Source organism: Misgurnus anguillicaudatus, chromosome 24 (assembly GCF_027580225.2).
Source record: "Misgurnus anguillicaudatus chromosome 24, ASM2758022v2, whole genome shotgun sequence".
Lineage (NCBI taxonomy): Eukaryota > Metazoa > Chordata > Actinopteri > Cypriniformes > Cobitidae > Misgurnus > Misgurnus anguillicaudatus.
In genome coordinates, this window is record NC_073360.2 from 26107835 (window position 1) to 26133248 (window position 25414).

The following is a 25414-nucleotide window of genomic DNA, read 5'->3' on the forward strand; positions in this document are numbered from 1 at the left end:
CCTAGTTGTAAAATCTTTCATTAGTTTTCATGTTTTGATTGGAAGAGTTGTTTATGAAGGGCTGTGTAACAATGTGTATCATCAGGGACAGAAATTTGCATTACTTATGATGATAAAGCTAAGTCTAATACAAATAGTAATTATGATGTTATTTATTAATCTATTTATTGGGACTGATTTAAGGCATGTAAGTTCAGCTATTTATTTGTCATATGGTCAATAAGCATTGTTTCCCTATTCCAGCAGGTTCTTTTGAACAATTTGTTTGACTGTTCATGGACATTCAGAGAAGTTGGATCCCATTGTATTTTTAAATCTTTGTGACATTGTACATTGGGACTCTTTGTCTAAATACTGTACAATGAGGTTTTTGCCTGTGTGTGTGTGCCTGCCTGTTTGGATTTGTGCCTGTGGTTCACTCAGAACCATTCCCAGTGACAAACAGACTATTTTTCCAAATGTAGCAGTGCAAAGAATTTGTATCAAAAACAGACAAATCAACCAAAGGTAAGGGTGTTTTTCTCATCTGCTTTTCTGGCATGTTTGGATTTAGAAATGATTAAAAAAATGAGTGAAGCATTTTATTCACAAACTTGTTATTGATCTACCAAATTAACTAACACAAGAGGATGTAGGTGGATCTTGAAATATAACAATAAAAAGCAACATAACATCATAATGAAATTGAATTCACAATAATAGCCATGTTAGCATAATGGAAGGATAAGTTTCTGAAACATTCAACAGATTCAAATATATGTACAAATTTCTTACTGGTCTTTCTGCAGATTCAGAAATGGGGGACTGGTCGATTCTGGGCCGATTTTTAACTGAGGTTCAGAATCATTCCACTGTCATTGGTAAGATTTGGCTGACCATGCTCTTGATTTTTCGAATACTGCTGGTGGCGCTGGTCGGAGATGCTGTGTACAGCGATGAGCAATCCAAGTTCACCTGCAATACGCTGCAGCCGGGTTGCAACAATGTCTGTTATGACACCTTTGCCCCCGTCTCAAACCTGCGCTTCTGGGTCTTCCAAATTGTGCTCGTCTCAACACCATCCATCTTCTACATTATATATGTCCTGCACAAGATTACCAAAGACGAGAAGCTGGAGACAGAAAAGGGTCAGGTAAAGGCCATGAACCCAGTAAGGCTGGACGTGGGTGCTGTCAAACCAGCATATGGGTCACAGGGAGAAGATTGGGGTGGTCAGGATGAGGGGAGCGTGGAGCAAAACCTACTGCGGGAAGATTTTAGAGAGGTTGGAAAAGACCCAACTACACTCCCCAGTCAGGTCCTTCTCATCTATATTGTTCAAGTGCTGATTCGCTCTGTTTTGGAGATCACTTTTCTGGTCGGTCAGTACTACCTGTTTGGATTCGAGGTGCCTCATTTGTTTCGATGCGAAACTTATCCCTGTCCGACACTGACTGACTGTTTTGTGTCACGGGCAACAGAAAAGACCATCTTTCTTAATTTTATGTTCAGTGTCAGCCTGGGCTGTTTCCTTTTAAACATTGCGGAGCTCCACTATCTGGGCTGGATCTATGTTTTTCGTATGCTTTGTGGGGCCTGCTTCATGTGCTGCAGGTCGGAAAGGGAATTGAACCCTCATCACAACCCTTTGCTGCTGAGGCTTAGACATTCAATGCGAGGCAGGCTGGTCCTGCAGACCCCCACGATAACATCGTCTCAGGGGAAAACAGGGACAGCTTGGCTTTCACACGCTCCAGCTATTGCTTTTGAGACTGACTCAACTATGGAGTGTACGCCAAAGAGAAACCCAGAGGAACGGGAACGCATGAGGCTGAAATTGGCCAACATGGTTAGATGTGGTGTCAAGAAGTCCTGGTTGTAATGTGTATTATTGTTTTACAAATTCCTTATTGGGTCACATATGTCCATTTTAGTCTGAAAATGATCTTGTCAGTCGATCAGACTTGTTTTGATGTGTTAAGCCCCGTTCAGACTGCCAGCAACTAGAAGTGGCAGGGTAACATGATCTCATTCATTTCAATGGAAGCTTGCCGCCATCTGGCGATAGAAGCGACGGGAAGTGGAAGTGGGCGTGTCCACCAATGAGACAACACAATCTCAAGGCAAGTCGTAGTATAGTCACAAAATATTTGATTTATTTGTTTGTGTTTATGGACACAAATTTCCGCTTTTTATCTTTTTCGTGTCACTCAGTACACATTTCTACAAATAGTTTTTCGTGTCTGTAGCACGACTTTCTTTTCGTGTCATTTTATATTTTGTTTTTTTTTGTTGGGGTTTGGGTTAAGATGTCTGAAATGTAACAGAAAGTTGTTCTAAAGAAAAAAAACAATGAGAACACAATATATAAATGACACGAAAAAGGTGGCCATGCTACAGACACGAAAAACTTGTGTAGAGGTTTGTGCTGAGTGACACAAAAAAAGACATTCATAAAAAAAGCGGAAAATGTTGTCCATGAACGTGAATAAATAATGACCTCATTAGCCTCTTTCACACAGTAATTTACCAGTAAATACAAAAAATGTGCTGTTCACACACGCAGTGGCGTTCTGTTATTTACCAGTAAGACATCATTCACACATCAGTATCAAAATACCAGTAAATTCGTTGAGAAAGCGGAAGTACCTGTAGCACGCGGCGAGCTCGGTGTTGTATTTGTAAACAATCCACGTCGTTCATAACCACGGTCCGTATTTTGTTGTTTTCACATCTGTGGTAACAACATTGAATGAGACGACGTCAAACCGAAAATGCGTTTTTAACAACAGTTTGCACTTTAGGCTTCACAGAGGGCGTGCTAAGGACGTCGGCAAGTCGGCGGTAAGCTGTTTTAAACAACTTTGGTGAAGAAATGTGGACGTAAACTTCAGGTGTGCTCAACTTTCAAGCAGCATGTGTGTGGAAACGTCAGTAAACACTGCGGGGGTAAACGCGTCATCTGTATTAAAACGCTATGATTGGCCCGAAGCTGTCAGCACGGTCTGACGTCGTCCGTTCTAAATGCCGGTAGTCCTATAATTTTTGTTCACACACAGCGCTTACCGGTAAATTACTGGTAATCTTACAACCTGTCTTACTGGTAAATTGGGAGCACTGATTTACCGGAAAGGTTCTGTTCACACATGACATGTTAACGGCAATTTACCAGTAAATTACCAGTAAAGATTGTATGTGTGAAAGGGACTATTGAAAGAGCTGGGTGACACGGCGAGAAAATTGCTGGTGGTCTGAACATGGCTTTATAATGCGCAGGTCTGTTTTGTCTGTATATTGCTTTTCATAATAAACTAAAACAATTTAACAAATTCACTTTTTATGAAACTTGATGATTAAAAATCTTTACATTTAGTCATTTAGCAGACGCTTTTGTCCAAAGCGACTTACAAATGAGGTAAACAATAGAAGCAATTATAGCAAAACAAGAACAGCAATACATAAGTGCACTAGAACTAGTCTAAGTCTAACAAAGTATACATAGATGTATACATTATATTTAACATAAGCTACTTTCAAAATGTTTACAATATGTCACAATATTATTATCAAATATAATATAATATAATATGAATATACAGTAATATATGTATATTATATCATACATCCTTGATTGTGGGATTGCTTGAATGTTATTGTACCGAGATCCATTACAATTATGACAATGTTCATTTATTTATTTATTTTATTTAAAAATCTGAGCCACACTGTAAGTACTTGAGCAAAAGATTCACAAAATAATAAAGAAGAGAATATTATAATATTACAATAAAAAAAGGAAATCTAAAATTCTGGAAAAAGAATTGTTGCATGCATATAAAACTTTCAATGTGGTTTGTCTGAGTGAATAGTTGCCTTATATATGCTGTGCAGTCTCTTCTGTATACACACTGGACCATGTGTAATCTAAACAAAACTAAAAACTATTTCTGTTAACCCAGCAAAGGGTTAGATTTGAATGCATATACACGAGTAAAATAAATACACAATAAACTGAAGTTTTTATGGTATTGACAGTACTGAAAATAGTAGTTTTGGTCTGTAGTTAATATAGAAACAATGAATGTATGTTCAGATAACAATATTTTTTGAATATTATTTATCCATCTCTTAAATTCATTTCATTGTAGCGCAATCTTCATCATTAAAACACATCTAAGACTCTAAGACATGAAAACAATAAATAATGGCCTATATGTAATTTAGTTTGATGAGAAAGAGGAAAAACATAAATGAGAAAATAACTGATTCATTTCCATAATGCCCTGAAATTGAATTAGTGTGTATATATCCAGCACTAACAGCAAGAGTTGACCTCTTCAGCTACTGATTTCTCTCCTCCAGGCCATAAGGGGGCGCTGTTTATTTTGGAACCCATTTTAACAGTTTCATTCTGAATGCTGTCCGTCCCAAGCCTCTTCTGTGTTTCAGAGGCCATTGTTAAAAATGCCTTCTCTACGTTGTTTGCATTCTTGGCACTTGTCTCCAAAAGTGGCATTTTGAGTGAGTCAGCAAATTCCTAAAAAACATCATTGCTTAGATATGCAAACCCTACTGAACAGACTTAACCATTTGTAAATGAGCCGAGGGATTTACCTTTGCTGTGGTAAAGTCCACCACTTTTTTTGAGGCAAGATCACTCTTGTTCCCTACTAGCAACTTGGAGACATTTTCACATGCATAGCGATCAATTTCTTCTAACCATTGCTTTACGTTGTTGAAAGATTCCTGTTATAATCAAAGAATGTGATTAAAGCAAACATAAACATGCAATAAAAACTAAATATCAAAGTTTCTAAGGCTTTACCTGGTCGGTGACATCATAGACAATTATAATCCCATGCGCTCCTCGATAATAACTGGATGTTATGGTGCGAAATCGCTCCTGTCCTGCTGTATCCCACTTCAGGACAGGTAAACAGCATAGAAAATTATTAAGCACAAATCAAACATTTAATGTTTGCTGAGGTTTGAGAAGTTTCGACTTGTAAATATATGAAAATCCAGCTTGTCATTTTTTTGTGATTCCTGCATGACATCCTACATATTGTAATGATCACTGTAAAAATATAACCTTCTTGATATCTTAAATATTGACTCAGTAAAGCCATGTCAAAGACTGAAATCAATATACATAAATCTGTGATATATCAATCTTTGATGTTCCTACCAACATTAATTGGTCTGTTGGGCATTTAGGTTAAAGCCTAACAACACTGTCAGAAAAAATTGTCATACAATTGTCCCTAGTTGTCACTGGAGAAGTGCCCTTTCAAAAAGTGCACTGTGTACCTATATTAGTACCTCAGGTATTGGTACCAAATTTTACATATTATGATCTTTATTTTGACAATGTGTTTTCTGACGGCAAATAAATCTTTCATTTATTGATCCCTGCCACATGCTTTGATCGAAAAACGAATAAACATGTAGTCATTTCAGAATACAAAGTTAGTTTATTGTAATGTTTACTCACAATCTGTAGTTTAACAGTCTTCCCATCCATTTCAATAGTTCTGATTTTAAAGTCTACTCCAATAGTGCTGATGTAGCTCTCTGTATAGGTGTCATCCTATTGAAATAATTGTGTCATCAACAGAAATTTTAATATTAGTATTAATCCATGCTTGTTTTCCTTACTCCTTCAGTTACTTTTACATTTATGCATATGTCAGACACTTTTATCTAACAATGCATTCAAGCTATACATTATTAATATGTCATTTTCACACAAACCCATAAACTTACTTTGACAACGCAATGCCAACTGAGTTGTCAACTACCAATGAGCTACAGAAAAAACATAGTTCACCTAATATTTAACCATCCTATTATGTTTTATGTCACATTGACCCCGAAGCTACTTTGACATATCTGAAAACTATGATAACTGTATTTTTAAACCTTTAAACCTACTTTTTGACTTTTCCTTGATACTTTTTGACTTGAAGTTACTTTTAGTCACTTATATAAATGTACATACAGTACACACAGTGTGTGCTGTAAAACTGATTGTATTAAATAAACAATTTATGTTTATAAAAAAGTTATGTTTTTTCCTACAATTTTATTTTAAATTTAAAGTTACTTGGCATATAACTATTTGGGGTCAATTTCACCCCAAACATTAAACGTGTTGCTAAAACTTGAACAGGCGGGTTGAGCGTGTATATTTTAGTAACTCTTAGAAAGCAGAAAATGTTAAAAACTATATTGTCACCCTTTGTCAATATCAACTAACTGACCTGGACTTAAAACATTTAAAGCAGAGGTTCCCAAACTAGGGCCCACGAGCCAATGTCGCCCACCAGGCACTTTAATCAGGCCTGCAAGCAGTTTATAATTATGTAGGATTTTGTTCCAAAATTACTTTTTGATGCAAACCACCAACGTCCAAATAAGTGTGCTAGGGGGCAACAAAATAGAAAAATAGAAGAATAGACAGCAAGAAATAGAAGAATGGACAACAAAATTCTTTACCAACATCAGTTTTAACATCATGGTGATATGTAGCCACACATTTACTACATCAAATAAAAAAATGCTAAACAATTACTTTTTGTCATACAGATTTATTGCCAGCAATTTAATTCAGATGTGAAGGTGACATGCTTGTCAAGTATGCAATGTATACTCAAAATGTGATGAATGATGTTAAAATAGTTATTAAGAGAGATAAAGTTCGGGACCTGATTAATGTTAAAAAGTTATTAAGAGCGACAAGGCCCATCTTCCTCACGCTGACTGACACGCGTGTGCATACTAAATATTGTAAAATAATACTTTGTTGATAAAGGTACAGAGCAGACCCTGAATTATTTGTTTATGTGTACTTAATAATACGAAATACAAATTTATGTAACACTTTACAAAGAGGTTGTATTTGTTCACATTAATAAATGCATTATGAACAATATAGCATTAATTGAATCTTTTTTATGTCATTACATTAATTGATGTTAGTTTATGGTGCATTTTTTTATTAGTGAATGCTAAAATGAATACAATTAATAAATAATACAAACTAAAATACAAATAGTAATTGATAATTGTTTTTTTTTTTAATTGTTCACTCTGAGGCTGCCATTTTGCCATTGACGTCAAAAGGTTGCAATGAAAATTTGTTCCAATAATGCTATAACGAGGTAAACAAGTCTTCAATCAGTATATTTTAAAATGTTGTAAAACGGAAGATGAGAGTAATAAATGCACACACACACACACACACACACACACACACACACACACACACACACACACACACACACACACACACACACACACACACACACACACACACACACACACACACACACACACACACACACACACACACAGCGGTGGTGGTCGATTCAGTATGAACCAGAGAGTAACATTAAAGTCGCCATGAAACGAAAGACTCAATTGCCTAATTTTCCCTGTGGTGACGTGCATCTGTAAACTGGCCGCTGAAATGAAATAAGGCAGGGCTGGATTTGAATTTGTCCATCGAGATCTAATTGGATCATTTGAAGTTGGGTCGTGTTGCTAATTGCTAATCGCAGCGATATTCTCCCGGACCCCGCCCTCCTGCCATACATTATGACTGGCAGTAAAGAGAGATAGTTTTTAGGAGGGGATGAGATTTGCATTTTTGATTAAAGATTATGAGGGCCCATGAATTTTTAAACCCCTGGTCAGAGCTTGACTCCACCCACTGCAATATTTGAAAAATGCAAGAAAAGTGGGCAGATCCCAACAGAGATAGAGGGGACAAACTAAGCTCGTACCAAGTTTGTGGTGAGATCGTAACAAGGGCGTGGTAAGCTTGAACCTGCTTACATCGCAAGTTATTTTTTGGACCCAACATCCAATAGGAAAATTCAACTGCAGTAGCCACCGTTAAACCTGAAGAGGGCAGCACTCAAGACGTTTTTACAACATATATTGTAGTTTTGAAACACTTTATATCCAAATGTCAAAAAACTTACTAAAATCAATGAACAGCACTAATAAAGCATCTTTCTTACAGATCATTAACTATAAATAGTTGGTTTAGGGTTTAGTTACTCTTTAAAGGTGCTCTAAGCGAATTCACACGTTAAAACATTTTTTGTTTCATACAATAATAATCTCCTCACTATCTGCTGGTTGCCTGTCCCCTGAACACATTAAAACGTGGTCTCTGCAGACAGCCCAGGCTTCGCAAACTGCAACAAAAACAAAAACGTCGAACCTACCACCACGAAACATAACAAACGTGTTCCAGCCAATAAACGACAAGAAGGATTTGGGAGTGAGGGTTGGGCGCATTCATGACTCGTTCAGAAAGCACGGAAGGGAGGGGGGGGGAGTTAGCTACGCTCCATTTAGTTTGACAACACTTCGAACGTCAACAGAAAGGGACGTCACACAGATTCGCTTAGAGCGCCTTCAATGACGAACAATAGAGAAAACATGAAAGCTGATCAAAATAAGCTGGAGAGCTTCGGAGAGCTAAGAAGGTAAAACATTATCACATGAATAAACTACAGTAGATACCATAGTATATACTATAGTAAACTGTAGTAATATTTCACGACAACCATTACATGTCATCAACCCAGAAAGCACTATGTGCAAAACAGGCTTGTTCGATTTTATGCCACCTCGCAAGTACTGGCAGGCGGATGACATCAGAGTACTACAAGAGCGATTTGAAATCACTCCTCCATATAATTTCTCGGATCACTCTTGCCACATGAAGTCAAACAAGCCTAATAGTGGCATCCATGGGTTAAAATGAGTATTACATGTTAGGATTTTGATAACAAATTGTCTTTCTATCAATGGATTTTAGTAGCCATTCTTATATTAATTCAATATTAAAGCAGTCAACCCTTTATAGTCAACCCTTTAAACAGAATTAAAGGATTTTCCATGCATGTTTTTTTTTAAATTACAGAGCTGTAGAATTTACATACATAGTACATTTGTCTACAAAGCATTTAAGCATAAGACTTTAGATCAGTAGGCTTCAACAGGCTAAGATCATAAGAAGCATACATTTTTTCAAGTGCATCCAAACTTTTAAATGGTGCCATTTAAAATCCTGTTTTTTCCCTCAGACAGAAACTGGTGTATGATATCCAGGTAGTTACCTTATGTGACTTGTAAGCTAGAAGTGGCAGTAGGCCTCAATAACATAAGAACATAAAAATATTTGGCTTACAGCAAACCGCAGGAGTAAACATGACTTTCCCACACCAGAGTCCCCGATCAGCAGCAACTTGAACAGATAGTCACTGCAAATACAAAATGATTTGAATTCAGATAAATTAGGGATTATTAATTTAGATGCTACAACACCAAGCCTGTTTTCCACTGGCCTTTGTAATTGAAAAAAGACAACTGAGTTGGCATTTTAACAACAAGAAAATAGCTTCATAATAAAGTAAACCACTACTTACTACTCAGGGTTCATCCTCGGATTATTGATAGCAGGATGCCGAACAAAAGTGTTTCAGTTTATCTGTGTTCGGGTGGGTTGTTTCCCTTTGAAATACAAAACAGCAACAACCGTGCCAATAGTGAACCAAACTCCATTATTTATTTAAACCCCTGATCAAGTTACAAAGTAGCCAGTACCTGTTTCTTAAAGAGACTCTCCAGCCGTAGCAGCAGGTGTTTAATGTTAAAAAGAAATGTAGAAAGTTACGGAGACATGAAAATAAATGTGAAATGCTTGAGGCATGACTAGTAAAAAAGCCACTAGACACTATTTTTGTAGTAAAATCTTTAAACTGATACTGTATTTGTGATACTAAGTTAGAATTTTGTGTTTCCTGTCACTGATGAAAAATTGTATACCTAAATATGATCAAGAAGTACAATGAGTATATAGGCCTAATTCAATCAGTATAAGCCTGAACCAATGACTTTAGTCTTAAGCCATTGATCACAGACCTAAACATAACCAATACGTACAATTAATTTATATTATTTAATAAATTAACTACAAAGGTACACATATTTAGTCTTTGTTTAGAATCTGTTATGGTAAAGCCTAAGTTAGAGATCGGTCTCAATGTCATTTGTAATAGCCAACTACAAACACCAGAGGTCGCTAAAGAACAAGGTAGAGTCCACTTCTACAACTCATTGCTACAATCATGAGATTTCAATTGAATTAAAAAGACCTTAATCTGTGCACCTGGGAATCTAATGTTTTATTAACTTAAGTCTCTATGTATAATACACTGTAGAAGATTTCCCCCCAGTTTCACAGAAAAGGCTTTTGGCAACTCAAAGACAAAAACACACGTTTGACCCGTCTTAACTAAAAAATAACTTGCACTGACAGATCTTAAAATATGCCAGTGCCATAGATCTGACTCAAGATAGTGGTTCATGGAGGTTGCCTACAAACCGGAAGGTTGGTGGTTCAATCCCTGGCTCCACCGGACCAAGTGTTGAGGTGTCCTTGAGCAAGACACCTAACCCCAGCTGCTCCCGACGAGCTGGATGGCGCCTTGCATGGCTGACACCGCTGTCGGTGTATGAATGCGTGAGTGAATGGGTGAATGTGAGGCACTTGTAAAGCACTTTGGATGGCCATAGGTCTGTCAAAAAGCGCTATATAAATGCAGTCCATTTACCATTTACCATAGACACCAGTGACATCTTTTTTGACACCAGTAACGCCAGTAACATGTTTTTAACCAAGGCCTAGTCTTAGCTAAGCCTTGTATGTTAAACCAGGCCTCAGTGATTAAATTTGTAATTATTATCATAACAGTACAATGTTGTGCAATATCTTAGGCCACAAACAATGGCCTTTTAACAATGGAATATTGACCAAATATACTTATTTTTTCAGTTTATTTATTATATCAAATAGATACAGGAAATTTGTATGTAGTATTAAAAAACAGAAGATAAAACAGCTTTTTTTGCTAAGAAGCAAGTTTGGATTATTTTTTTACATTTTGTGCACATATTTCCGGCATTTTCTGTTCATTAAAACTAAAACAACAAAGCTGGTGGTGGCCCTAAGATTTTTGCACAGTACTGTATATTACATTAATTTAGCAGGCACTTAAATCCATCTGGATTTTTAAATCTGAATGAATTTGATTCAGGCTGTTATTGTCATTCATGTTGTTGTTACTGTTTTTAATAAATGTTTTAGATTACAATGCTTGTAAGAAATTGTGCTAACTGATATGTTAGGACAATCATGTAATATTTGTGGAACTGTTTAAGGCACTGACACCAAAACAGATATAGCAGTGAGAAAACAAAACACAAGATGCCTGGGTCACAAGGACCAAGAGGAGCAATTAATGTGTTCCCTGTTCTCTAATAGACTCAAGAGGATTGCTGAAATAGAAAATGAGTTACTGTATTGTTTTTCTTTTAATACACACAAATCTCAGGAGATCATCTACTGTCAACAAGATGAGAAAATGTGAACTGAGGCCGGTCAAAGACATTTTTACCCATACAGAAATCTGGCCTGTATGAACATATATGGTCTATAATTTCACACAAGCAAAAACATTAATTATAAGTATGCAAAAATGGACAGCATCTAATAAATGTTATCATGTCTCAAAATGAAGTTCTGAGAATAAGAGCATTAAAGTTTAATTTCAACCGTTAATTTCACTATGATTTCAAACTTTGACACGACCTTACTCAGTCAATATTATATTTTCACATAACGTGTTTTACATTATGCAGGATGATTTTATGTAGAAAACTGTTAACCTAAATATATTACTTTAGCCTGGATTTCACATACAGGGGGGAAAATAAGTATTTGACACATTAGCATTTTTTCTTTGCAGTACCTGCTGATGCAAGGTCTTCCTGAAGTTTTTCCAGAGTGGTTCTTGGCTTTCCTGATTATTCTTTGGACTCCCTGGGACAGGGATCTTATGTGAAGAACCTGATCCTGGTTTATGGTGAAGTGATGCTCTTTCCATTTCCGGATAATGGCCCTCACAGTGCTCACAGGAACATTCAGCATTCTGGAAATGCGCCTATAACATTCCCATCAAAATGCTTTTCAATGGTAAGATTACGAAGATCTTGAGAGAGTTCTTTGCTTTTACCCATCATGAAGTCTTTTTTGTGTGCCTCCTGGGTAATGAGAAGCCTTTATAGGCCATCAATTAGGACAACATGATCTCACAAAGTTCCGCGGGATAGTCACGGAATCTTCCGCCAATTTTTCCGTGACATTCTCACGGATCGCCGCATATTTCCGTGGCCCTGCCACGGACTTTCTTTCCGCGGCATTCCCACGGATTGGCCACTCAACTGCTTTTTCCTATTTTCAAACCATTGTCGCTTCAGTTTAGGGTTAGATTTGGTGCTTGCATTACTTTGTCACTGTAAGTATTGGTTTATACAATTTTTTCTGATGTATTCTTTTATATTTTCTAAACTTTAATCAATTGTCACCTGGCATTGGGGTTAGAGTTGGGTTTGGGTAGGGATGTCATTTTATGTAAATCTAACCCTAAACCGAAGCGAAAATGGTAAGAAAATAGGACAAAACAGCTGAGCAACCAATCCGTGAGAATGCCACGGAAAAGAAAGTCCGTGGCAGGGCCACGGAAATATGCGGAGATCCGTGAGAATGTCACGGAAAAATGAGCAAAAAATTCCGTGACTATGCCACGGAAATTCGTGAGATCAGGTTGATTAGGACTAAAGCAGCTGATATCAACTAGTACTGATAGTGGTTCTCTCTCAATACTGACAGATTTCAGGTGATCTTCTGGCTTTCTATGCCATTTTGCACCTTGTTCTCTTCATTTGTTTAATACTTATTCCCTGTGTCATTTGACTTTATTTATTATAGGGATGCACCGAATCCAGATTTTTTAGGTTCGGCCGAATCCCGAATCCACCGTTTAAGATTCGGCCGAATCCGAAACCGAATACCGAATCCTACTCGCATCCTTATTCCAACACAGTAAAACACATTAATGAAGTAAAAACGTCCACAACAGGGTATTTTTCATTTTATTTAATTTTAACTGTACATTATGCCAGGATGACAAGTTGGAAAAACTATTTTGACAATTACCATAAGCCTATGCATAATGAAAGCGATGCGTTGCGACACGCTCGTTTTTCCAATAAGCAAGCACCTCCGCGCTGAAAACTATATTTAACTTTGAGTGAGAAGCTCCGCTCGTCAATGTCACAGTCTTCACACGGCCGTCCAATTACAGTGGAGGAGGGGCGGGACATTACCACAGCAACCAACCGGCTCACAGCTGAAGCATCACAGCTACCAAGCGCTCGGCTGAAAAACAGCTGGCATTTGGGGTCCTCAAGGCGTTTTCAGCGGTGTTTAAAAGTTTTGGTGTGTCCAGCTGACCGAAAGAAAAAGCTCATCTCCACGTCAGCACCCGATGTGTGTAATCAACGGCTGCGTGACGTCGACCAGCGTAGCGCAAGCCTAGGGTTCGGTTCGGCGGAAAAAAAATCTAGGATTCGGCCGAACCCGAACCCCGCCAAAAAGCCCAGTATTCGGCTGAATCCGAAACCGAATCCTGGATTCGGTGCATCCCTAATTTATTATGACTTAACTTGTATGCTTAAATGTCCTGGTTTCTTTGTATGAATTCAATACTTGGCTTGATATCTACATCTGCACTGAAAAAAAATGACTCATTGAATTTAATAAATTTTTTTAAGGTAAGTGGTTGCAATCAATTTATTTAAGCTACATTTAAACAGAAGTTTTATATTTTATTTTACTTTACTAATCTTTTTTTTGTTTAAATGTAGCATGGATAAGTTGATTGCAACCACTTCCCTTGAAAGGGTTTATTAAATTCAGTGAATCATTTTTTTCAGTGTAGTGGAAATTTGGTGTCAATAGCCCACTTAAAAATCCCCTTACTGATAAAAATGCTGATGTGTCAAATACGTATTTTCCCCGCTGTACATGTAAGGTCATATGTACTGTATGTAGTCAAGTTGTTTATAGAAATATGTCATATTTAAATATATGTTGCATAAGTAGAATATGTTACAAGTGTATGTGTTAGAAGTAAGAAAAATGGGCATGTGTAAGGATGGCCAAGGCTCAATGATGCACATTGGGAGCGAAGGCTGGCCCGTGTGGTCCGATTCAACAGAAGAGCTACTCTAGTTGAAATTGCTAAAAAAGTGAATTCTGGTTCAGATAAAAAGGCCTAGTGGAGTCTATGCCTCGGCGGATCAAGAATGTTTTGGTGGCATAAGGGGGACCTACACATATTTAGGCAGGTGGACATAATGTTATGGCTGATCGTGTATATTATATATTGTGTTATATTACATATATTCAAATTCCTGTATGTATATGGCCTATTATTAGACATCATGCACATGCTCCCAGCCCGAACTTTGTGTTTGTTTTATGGTCTGTCTAGGTCAATTGACCTCTGGAACAAATACCCTGGTAAAAATAGAAAGCATGAATCACTGCTGTGTGAAGAGACGTTTGGCAGCCGATTTGTAGCTTACATTGTATACATTAATTTTACAGTAACGTTAGCTCATAACGTTTGTACCTAGTTGATAAAACCTGTTATTTATTTTGATTGCTATCAGAAATAAGAGGGACTTGCTTGTTATTGATTATTCGTGGAATTCTACATGAAGTTAAATTTTGGGCGTGAAAGCCGTTTGTTCATGTTGTTTCTTCCTATACTGTTGAAAATGTCTATCAGTTTTTGCTTCTTCATCAGTCTCATTAAAAAACTGGAGATAACAGTTTGATTAACAAAAATGTATTATTAAATGTAAATATTACCTAAGTTGAGAACTATTTCAGTACAAAAATCTTCTCCTTAGTTATGCCTGTTGACCAAGTCTACATTTTTTGTTTGTGATTCTGAAGGTGCTAGTGGGCTAAACATTTGTCATAGGACCTGTACAACAAATCCCTATGGTTTTATTAGCAAGTGTTTATTATTGTAGGATCAACCCAGTTGGTGTGTTTACTGGAAGCATTAGGGGTGAATTATCAAAGGACTTTTTACATGTGACAAAACAAAAGTTGAAGTCATTAACAGAGTTTCCCCCAGGTCTTATCAATCAGACTTTACAAGATAAAATGATGAAATGGTCTGATGTGAGCAAAAAGTCCCAATAGAGCAATAAATACAGACCAGAACTACAGTTTTATATTATACATACAAACATGAATATTAGCCTATATTATAATACTGACCAGTGGAATCTTGAGTACTGATTTGACCAAGGGAATTAATAAAGTTTATATACACTATACAGCTATAAAGTGATGACTTTAATTTTATCAAAATTATTATGCTGAATATAAAAGCCCTCCCTACACAGAACTCCCTAAATATACTTTAAAGATCCCGTTCTTTCTGTGTTTTTGAAGCTTTGATTGTGTTTACAGTACGCAATATAACATGTGTTCATGTTTCACGTGTAAAAAATGTGGTATTTTTCACACAATTCACTCATCTGTATAGCGCTGTCTTTACTGTCCTCAAAACGGTCTGATGTCTTCCTCGTTCTATGAAGTCCCTCCTTTAGAAATACGTAACGAGTTCTGATTGTGTAGTTTGTTTCATGTGTTTAGATTCGACAGCAGCTTAGCTTGCCGTTAGCTTAGCTGGCGACTGACGTATTCCTGTGGGCGTAGTTTAGTCAAAAAACTGTTATAGTGACTGTAAATGTCTGATAAATTGCATTAATATTCTCCTACACAGTGTTATATTTATGTGTTAATAAGACATTGTAGTTCTACAGTGCCACCTTGTGGTCTGTTCTGCTTTTATTTTGAAAAGCGTGTCTTCTTCTTCTAATGTTTTACGGTGCTAAACTTCCTGTTACACGCTTCGCAATGTGGTGCTGATGCATCGTCGGAAGAACGGTAAAAAACTTGTAAACATATTAGTTGTTTTTCATGTTCATCCATTTGAATCCTGTAAAGAAAAAGTTTACATTGTGATTTACTTTATTTTTGTATTGTTCGTACCTGTTATTTTTAAGAGCCTTGAACTTTGAGGGTGTGTGTGTGTCGAGCTAGAGAGCATGCTAGCTGATGGAAGAACTCTTTAATTAGTGCCCTTGGAGAGTGGAATGAGGTATGAAACTCAAAAATGTGTATTGTGTATTATTATCAGAAGAGATTTTGTTTGTGGAAAAAGAGAATGACATGAAGTTCATTTGTTTATGAGTTCATCACACGTGTTATCTTGATAAACATATATATATATTCTTTCTGTAAACATTTGTAATATATTGTGTTTAATTTAAAGAAGCATGTGATATTTTATTTGTCATATTAGCTTAAAAACATTGTTCATTCTATATTGGTTATTATTTTAAATGATTTACATATAATGTAAACATGATTAATATGTGAACATGATTTATGTGCTAATTATTTGTGAAACTACATAGAAACACTTTGTATTTCTGCTGTTTTTGTTGTAGTTTTCACGGTGTTCATGGTGCTTATGGTGCATGGTGTTCGTTGAGAGGAAATAAACCGACACCCGTTTGAAACTCTCTGCGTCTTTTGATTAATAAATCCAAGGGGCCGCTACAGTGAAAACTCACTGCTGCACCAGACCTGACGCCATCACATCTGAGGTCCAATCTACCAGCCAGTTTACTTTGTTTGCATCCAACTCCTTCACCCAGGCAAGACTTAAAATCGACAGTACGTTAAAGGTAGAACTAGAGATGCAAAAAAGACACTGGATGCCAAAGTAGCAAAAGGACGATTTCTACACACCCAAGCTTACAAAGTGACTAAGTAAATAATATGGTATTATAAAGGTCAAAATTAACTTGCAAGCTAATTCTCAACTTTCTCAAAAATGGTGATTATTTCATGTCTTTATGAAAATGTTTAAAGTGTGAATTTGTTGTTACTGTTTTATACAAAAATCCTTTTGGATGTCCATAATCTGTTAATGCTTGACATAAATATTACTCTGTGGTAAGGCATAACTACAGCTTATAAGTGTAAATTCAGGCATAGGACAATAAAAGGCTAAATTCGACTTAAAGCAGTAGCACAAACAAACAAACAAAATGTCACATAAAGACACACCATGCAGATCCAGCTCACGTGAGAGAAAGTTTACAGAGAAAGGCCAAGAGATGCATGACCAAGACACCAAAAAACGTGAGAGAGCATTTAACAAAACCTATGACTCTTGGAAGCTGGTAGCAAGGAAGACTAGGACAAAATTAAAAACCCTCTGTTCATCAGAAGAACTTAATGAATTACAACAAGACATTCAAGCAAAGCATGATGACGTTAGCCAGCAGTATGAACCTATCTTACGGAACAGTAACACCACACCAGAGATTGTAAAGAAAATGGATGCCTGTGGTACGCTAACAAAAGACATTTGTGACCTCATAAGTAACCGTCTAGAGACTATTAATCAAGATTATAATGATCAACTTGAGAAGGAAAGGGTAAGAGAAACATTAAATAAAGATGAATATGGGTCTGTCTTTGGCCACACAAAAACTGAAACGGTAATCTCAGAGTCACCGGAGAGATTGAGCAACCACTCCAGCTCAGACAGTACTCACAGCAGCAGAGTAGATGCACAAGCAGAGCTTGCGGCTAAGCTGGAACAATCAAAAGCCATGAAAGAAATCCAAGCACAGCAAGCACATCTTCGCAAGTTAGAAGGTGAATGGAAACTTAAAGAAGCAAAAATGATGTCAGAAATGAAACAAAAAGAGGTGGAAATGCAGCAACAGTTGGAACAAGAAAGAGCAAAATTGCAGCAGTTACAAGCAGCAAAAGACGTTGCTATAGCAGCAGCTCGTGTGAGAGCATATGACGGTTTTGAAGGTTTTGAGGACCATGATGAGGAGTTTAATGACAAAACTAACTCTGCTTGCTACAGAATGGAAACCAAACCTCGATTAAATCCTGATGCAGTATCATTCCAACCTCACCAAGTTGCTCCTGAAGTGATAATGACTCAGGAGTCTGCCAGTCTTGCCCAAGCAATCGCCAGCTCATTAAGCATGAACCGCTTGCCGATCCCTGAACCAACCACGTTCAGTGGTGACCCTTTACAGTTTACCGATTGGAAAATGTCATTCATAGCTCTTATTGACAGAAAACCTCTCCCACCAAGTGAAAAGATGTTTTATCTCAAAAATTATCTTGCTGGAGAGGCGCGCAAAGCTGTAGAAGGTTTCTTTTATCGAGATTCAGAGAGCGCATACAATGGAGCATGGAAAGTCTTACAAGACCGATATGGGAATCCGTTCATCATACAAAAGGCTTTCCGAGATAAGCTCACAAGATGGCCAAGGATCAATACAAACGACCCACTTGCACTACAAGAGTTCGCTGACTTCCTCCAAGGCTGCACGGAGGCGATTCCATATGTCAAAGGACTAGCTATCCTTACTGATTGCGAGGAAAACCACAAGTTACACAAAAAGCTACCAGAATGGATTGTGCGCAAGTGGAGTCGAATTATTGTAGAGGAACTTGACACGTCTGGAAGCTATCCAGATCTTGCATGCTTCACAAAGTTCCTGAGCAAAGAGGCACGGATAGCTTGCAACCCTATTGCTTCTCCATTGTTGATAAATTTCAAGGCCAAAGATGACAAATCACCAAAGAGAGCCAAAGCTTTCAACACACATACACAAACAAAGAGTTTCGCCCAGGAGAAACAAGAAACAAACGGCAGCAAACCAAAACCACCTTGCTCCGTCTGTAAAAGTGAAGCTCATTACATCACCCAGTGTCCTGCCTTTGCAGCGAAGAGTAGTGAAGACAAAAAGCTATTCATCCATGAAAATCGGCTCTGCTTTGGGTGCCTAAGGAAGGGTCATATGACCAAGGATTGTAAGAAGCGACACACATGCAATATATGCAGCCGTCGTCACCCAACCTGCTTGCACGAAGACAGGAAACAAAGACCTGTGGAAGCAACAACGAATAGCTCCTCTTCCGTAGAAAACCATGCAAGCTTGGAAACGCACAAGGTCATATCCCATTCATCAACACAACATGCTTCTGCTACCTCAAGTATTGTCCCAGTCTTTGTGTCTTCAATACAAGAGCCACACAGAGAAGTACTTACATATGCCATACTGGACACACAGAGTGACTCAACGTTTGTCCTGGATGATGTACTTGACAAGCTGAATGTTGATGCTCAACCAGTAAAACTGAAACTGAGTACTATGACTGCTATTGATACAATCATATCTAGCAAGAATGTCCATGGTCTACAAGTTAGAGGACTGCATTCTAAGAACCACATCCCAGTACAGCAGGCCTACAGCCGTGACTTTATCCCGGTGGACAAGTCTTACGTCCCAACAAAGGAAACTTCATTACAGTGGCCTCATCTCAGACATTTGGCATATAATCTACAATCCCTTCAAGACTTTGATGTAGGGCTTCTTATTGGATATGACTGTCCATCAGCGCTAGCTCCTCTTGAGGTCATCATTGGTGACAAAAATCAACCGTTTGCACAGAGATCAGAATTAGGATGGAGTATCATAGGCTCATCTAACCCCCACTTAGACAGACAAGGAAGTCAGAGCTTTGTGCATCGGCTCACAGTAAAAGAACTGCTAATTCCATCGGCGACAGATGTTCTTAAAGTCCTAGAATCAGACTTCACCGAGAGAACTTATGAAGATAAGTATGTGTCCCAAAATGATGTTCAATTCATACAGTTCCTCAGTGACAACATCACTCAGAAGAAAGACGGACATTATGAGATGCCCCTCCCATTCAAGGGCAACAGTCCACCATACCTACCAAACAACAAGAGGCTAGCCACAGTGCGCCTGCAGTGCCTTAAGAAGAAATTAAAGACCAATGAACAATACTATAATCAATACAAAACATTCATGGAAGAAACAATTAACAAGGGTGAAGCAGAGCCTGCCCCTACAACATCTGAGGGAGAGACGGAGTGGTATCTTCCACATCACGGCATCTATCACCCCAGGAAACCAGGCAAGCTGAGAGTCGTATTCGACTGTTCAGCCAAATTCCATGGTGTTTCTTTAAACGACACTCTACTGACTGGGCCTGACCTTATCAATCCTCTGCTAGGAGTTCTTTGCCGCTTCAGGAAGGAGGCCGTAGCGATCATCTGTGATATTGAAAGAATGTTTTATCAGTTCTCTGTCACTCCAGAATCCCGGAATTATCTGAGATTCCTCTGGTGGAAAGGTGGAGATTTGGAGAAGGAAACACAGGAATACAGGATGACGGTTCATCTCTTCGGAGCCGCCTCGTCGCCAGGATGTGCGAATTTCGGCTTGAAGCATCTGGCGCGGCAACACAAAGCTACCTACCCTCTGGCGTCAACATTTGTAGAGAAAAACTTTTATGTTGATGACGGGCTGGTCAGTGTCCCATCAGTCGAAGAGGACAAGAAACTGATCACTGAGTCGCAGGAGTTGTGCAAAAGAGGAGGCCTACGCCTTCACAAATTCAATTCAAACGAGGAAGCAGCCCTTACCTGCTTAGATCACTCAGAAAGAGCAGCAACCATCAAACCTCTAGGACTAGATTCAACCCTAACAGAGCGTGCACTCAGCATTCAATGGTCGATTGAAACCGACACTTTCAGCTTTAACAGCAGCTTGAAAGATCAGCCATCAACCCGGCGTGGTTGCCTTTCTGTCATTGCCTCGCTTTATGACCCACTTGGATTCGTCGCTCCATTCAGCCTAACTGGAAAGTGCATACTGCAAGAGCTGTGTCACAGAGGCATCGGATGGGACGATCCACTACCAGAAGATATGAGGTCAAGGTGGGAGGAGTGGATAAATGGTCTTCCTAAGTTGAAAGAGGTTTCAATCCCAAGATGTTACCTCCCATATGACTTCCCTAACCTTGTTAGAGTAGAGCTGCACCATTTTTCAGATGCCAGCTGCGTGGGATATGGTGCATGTTCTTACCTCAGATACCAAAATGACAGGGACCAAGTCCATTGCAGTCTCGTGTTGGCGAAAGCAAGGGTTGCACCCTCGAAAGTCACAAGTATCCCGAGATTAGAACTTGCTGCAGCGGTGGTTTCTACAAAAATCATTGTCATGTTAAAGGGTGAGCTTGACATAAAAATTGATGAAGAGGTTTTCTGGACAGATTCACAAGTCGTGCTTGGGTACATTAACAATGATGCCCGTAGGTTCCACATATTTGTTGCAAACCGTGTTCAACTGATAAGGGATAACAGTGATCCCAGTCAGTGGCACTATGTGGACACTGCAGAAAACCCGGCCGATCATGCTTCCCGAGGTCTTCGTGCTTCAGACATTAATTCAACAAACTGGTTGCGAGGACCGAAGTTTCTCTGGGAACGTGAGTTACATCTAACACCAAGCACTCCATCAGAATTACTCATTGGTGATCCTGAAGTCAAAACAAATCAGGTGCTTGCAACAGAAGCCAAAGACTACAATGACATCCTCAGGCGTTTGAGTAAGTTTTCATCCTGGACAACAATTCTTAAAGTGGTTTCAAGAATCAAGAGGCTGGGCTCCAAATCGAAACAACACTGTGAGTATGTGACTGTTAAGGAGCGTGAGAAGGCTGCAGATGAAGTGATTAAGATCGTACAGCAGCAAGCTTTCCCTAAGGAGATAAAGATGCTTCAGGGTAAAAAGGAACTTCCAAACTCAAGCTCTCTCTTCCGTCTCGACCCCATCTGGTCTGAAGGACTCCTCCGTGTCGGTGGGAGATTGAAACAGTCATCGCTCTGTCACAAAGGGAAGCACCCAGTCATCTTACCAAATAACAGCCACATCACCAAGTTGATTGTGTCCCATTTCCATGCTAAAACATGCCATCAGGGTCGAAGCCAGACTTTAATGGAGCTTCGGGCCAATGGATTCTGGGTAATTGGTGGGAGCAAGTTGGTGGCTAAGCTGATACACAATTGTGTGGTTTGCAGGAAACTGAGACGACCGACAGAGAGACAGCAAATGGCCGAACTTCCCAAAGAACGCGTCGAAGCCTCGGCACCTTTCACATACAGCGGCATGGACTGTTTTGGTCCATTCATTGTAACGAAAGCTCGCAAGCAATACAAAAGATACGGCCTGATTTTTACATGTCTGTACTCTAGAGCAGTTCATATAGAAATGCTTGAGGATTTGTCAACAGACTCATTCATCAACTCCTTGAGATGCTTCATCAGTCTGAGAGGAGCTGTTCAACAACTACACTGTGATCAAGGCTCTAATTTTGTTGGCGCCAGAAACGAGCTCAAAGAAGCACTTAAAAAATGTGACACCAAGCTACTGGAAATCTTCTTGACTGAGAAGCAGTGCGAATTTGTTTTCAATGCTCCCTCTGACAGTCACGCAGGAGGCGTCTGGGAACGTCAGATCAGAACCGTTAGAAATGTGCTGAATGCCACCTTTGCACAGTGCTCAGGTCGACTTGATGACGCCTCCCTCAGAACACTGCTATACGAGGCCATGGCTATTGTTAACAGTCGCCCGTTAACAGTGGATGGAATCAACGATCCGCAGGCACTGGAACCTATAACACCGAATCACCTCATTATGATGAAATCTAAAGTGGCTCTTCCTCCCCCTGGAGTATTTGTCAAGGAGGACCTGTATGCGACAAAGAGGTGGAGAAGAGTTCAGTATCTTATTGAACAGTTTTGGTGCCGCTGGAAACGGGAATATCTGTTGAACATATCCTTGAGACAGAAATGGCACTCACCTCAACGCAACCTCAAGGTGAATGATATTGTCATTATAAAAGATGATAACCTCCCAAGAAACCATTGGCAACTTGGACGAGTGATTGAAACTGTTCAAAGTAGTGATGGCTTAGTTCGTCGAGTTAAAGTGCAAGTTGGGGAGAGAAAACCTCATAAAAACCAAGATCCTCCTTCCAAGCCCTCAGTTATTGAGAGACCAATCAAAAAATTGGTGCTCCTCCTTGAGAACTGATTACAAGAAAGCAGTTGACAACACTACACACACTGCTTTATTATGCATGATATTACACACACATATAGTTACACTTCTGATAGCTTAGCTTCAAGCTATTTATTTCTTAGAGTCAAGAAATCCTGTACAATTCATTTACTATTTGTGTATTTGTTCATTCATTGTACTAGGATTTGGTGGGAGTGTAAATGTCTGATAAATTGCATTAATATTCTCCTACACAGTGTTATATTTATGTGTTAATAAGACATTGTAGTTCTACAGTGCCACCTTGTGGTCTGTTCTGCTTTTATTTTGAAAAGCGTGTCTTCTTCTTCTAATGTTTTACGGTGCTAAACTTCCTGTTACACGCTTCGCAATGTGGTGCTGATGCATCGTCGGAAGAACGGTAAAAAACTTGTAAACATATTAGTTGTTTTTCATGTTCATCCATTTGAATCCTGTAAAGAAAAAGTTTACATTGTGATTTACTTTATTTTTGTATTGTTCGTACCTGTTATTTTTAAGAGCCTTGAACTTTGAGGGTGTGTGTGTGTCGAGCTAGAGAGCATGCTAGCTGATGGAAGAACTCTTTAATTAGTGCCCTTGGAGAGTGGAATGAGGTATGAAACTCAAAAATGTGTATTGTGTATTATTATCAGAAGAGATTTTGTTTGTGGAAAAAGAGAATGACATGAAGTTCATTTGTTTATGAGTTCATCACACGTGTTATCTTGATAAACATATATATATATTCTTTCTGTAAACATTTGTAATATATTGTGTTTAATTTAAAGAAGCATGTGATATTTTATTTGTCATATTAGCTTAAAAACATTGTTCATTCTATATTGGTTATTATTTTAAATGATTTACATATAATGTAAACATGATTAATATGTGAACATGATTTATGTGCTAATTATTTGTGAAACTACATAGAAACACTTTGTATTTCTGCTGTTTTTGTTGTAGTTTTCACGGTGTTCATGGTGCTTATGGTGCATGGTGTTCGTTGAGAGGAAATAAACCGACACCCGTTTGAAACTCTCTGCGTCTTTTGATTAATAAATCCAAGGGGCCGCTACAGTGACATCATTAAAGCAGGAAGTAGAGGGCTGTAGTCCAAACCGGCCGTTTGCTGGCTTTGAAAGGCAAATTCTGTTAAAGAAAATATATCGCCTGCCAGTGAACTTTGAGTTTTATCATTTTACAGGTATTATTTATGCTATTATAGAAACATTACACACTAACTAGGGTTTAAAAAATGGGATCAGGAGGAACATGACCTTTAATTCTTAGTAACTTGTTAGGCACTTTATTTTTTACTTTTTTAAAAAAAAAATTCGATGTGATAGAAAAAGATTTATTTCGGTAAAAAGCCAAATTCCGACCAGCGTCATCGGATCAAAAGCCAGTGCCATTCTCCATACTATAGAGCGTATGCACGTGACGTCACCTTCGTCAAAAGTGACTGTCAATGCATACCCTTAACAATCTCATCAGGCTCCGGAAACATTTTTAAAAAGAACACAAAGAATGGCCTTTTCAGCTACCGTAGTTGCAACTTACTAAAGTAAGTAACCTTACTATAAAGTTTAATTCTTTATTCAGTTTTAAAAATGTGGTCATAATTTGCATAATCTGGGTTTTCTCAGGCAGGGTGTTTTATATGGAACAAATACTGTATGTTTCATATGATTACATGTAATATATACACTGAAAAAAATGATTCATTGAATTTAATCAATTTTTTTAAGGTAAGTGGTTGCAATCAATTTATTTAAGCTACATTTAAACAAAAGTTTTATATTTTACTTTACGTTACTAATCCTTTTTGTTTAAATGTAGCTTAAATAAATTGATTGCAACCACTTACCTTAAAAAAATTGATTAAATGCAATGAATCATTTTTTTCAGTGTATATATAGTGTTATAAAACCACGTTTCCTATGTGCAAAATTAATTTCACATGTATTTTGCATAAATTCATGTGGCTTTTTGTAAGTGATCTTACACATGATAACGTGTAGTAACATTTACATGAGAGATCATTTACTCAAGTGACATTTCACTTATTAAACAAATAATACAAACATCTTCAATGTCCCATCAGTGTTTGATTTGTGGTCTTACTAGTTGCTTTTTTCTTTATTCAGTAAAGGTCATCAGTTTTAATAGCTTTCTTAAGTGAAAAGACATTTTCAGTGACAGTCTGGGCTAATGCTGTATGGTGACGTCATTAAGATTCATATAAGACAAGTGTGTCTCACTGTGCCTGCTCAGTTGACTGTGGTCTATTGTAATGCATGAGGTGAGTAACATTACTGAAATGTTCTGCTTACTGTTTTATAAATGAAGGGTTTTGTTGCAAAACGAGATAAATCTGTTTTTAAAATGTTTGTCAAAACATGTTTATTATTATCTTATCATGGTATTATTTTGGCTTATGGTGCTACTTAGCTGTATTTTTTAAGTTATGAAGTTATGTTTAAAT

General features: G+C 38.1%; 3 protein-coding genes across 3 annotated transcripts; 2 read left to right on the top strand and 1 right to left on the bottom strand.

The window, feature by feature from the left end:
- The first annotated feature begins 796 nt into the window (after positions 1–796).
- LOC129438197 (gap junction delta-2 protein) lies at positions 797–2195 on the top strand. Its single transcript, XM_055196837.2, has one exon. The coding sequence runs from the start codon at positions 797–799 to the stop codon at positions 1859–1861; it is 1065 nt and encodes a 354-aa protein (XP_055052812.2). The 3' UTR covers positions 1862–2195.
- A 1329-nt stretch (positions 2196–3524) lies between these two features.
- On the bottom strand, positions 3525–10353 carry LOC129438213 (ras-related protein ORAB-1). Its single transcript, XM_055196852.2, has 6 exons — positions 9426–10353; positions 9188–9260; positions 5474–5569; positions 4805–4900; positions 4594–4725; positions 3525–4516 (listed from the first exon to the last, which is right to left on the bottom strand). Exons 1-6 carry the CDS (start codon positions 9437–9439, stop codon positions 4295–4297), a joined length of 633 nt encoding a protein of 210 aa, XP_055052827.1. The 5' UTR covers positions 9440–10353; the 3' UTR covers positions 3525–4294.
- A 5320-nt stretch (positions 10354–15673) lies between these two features.
- Positions 15674–24010, top strand: LOC129422189 (uncharacterized). The gene is made up of 4 exons (XM_073863351.1): positions 15674–15874; positions 15994–16088; positions 16441–23540; positions 23893–24010. The coding sequence occupies exon 3, from the start codon at positions 17047–17049 to the stop codon at positions 22936–22938; it is 5892 nt and encodes a 1963-aa protein (XP_073719452.1). The 5' UTR covers positions 15674–15874; positions 15994–16088; positions 16441–17046; the 3' UTR covers positions 22939–23540; positions 23893–24010.
- Positions 24011–25414: the final 1404 nt, after the last annotated feature.

What these genes read in the sequence shown, in the direction of transcription:
- LOC129438197 (XM_055196837.2), top strand. Translation starts at nt 797, where the DNA reads ATGGGGGACTGGTCGATTCTGGGCCGATTTTTAACTGAGGTTCAGAAT.
- LOC129438213 (XM_055196852.2), bottom strand. An exon ending in AGACTGTTAAACTACAGATT is followed by an intron (nt 4,901 to 5,473) that starts GTGAGTAAACAT and finishes CCTGTCCTGAAG; the next exon opens with TGGGATACAGCAGGACAGGA. An exon ending in TGGACTTTACCACAGCAAAG is followed by an intron (nt 4,517 to 4,593) that starts GTAAATCCCTCG and finishes GATGTTTTTTAG; the next exon opens with GAATTTGCTGACTCACTCAA.
- LOC129422189 (XM_073863351.1), top strand. Translation starts at nt 17,047, where the DNA reads ATGTCACATAAAGACACACCATGCAGATCCAGCTCACGTGAGAGAAAG.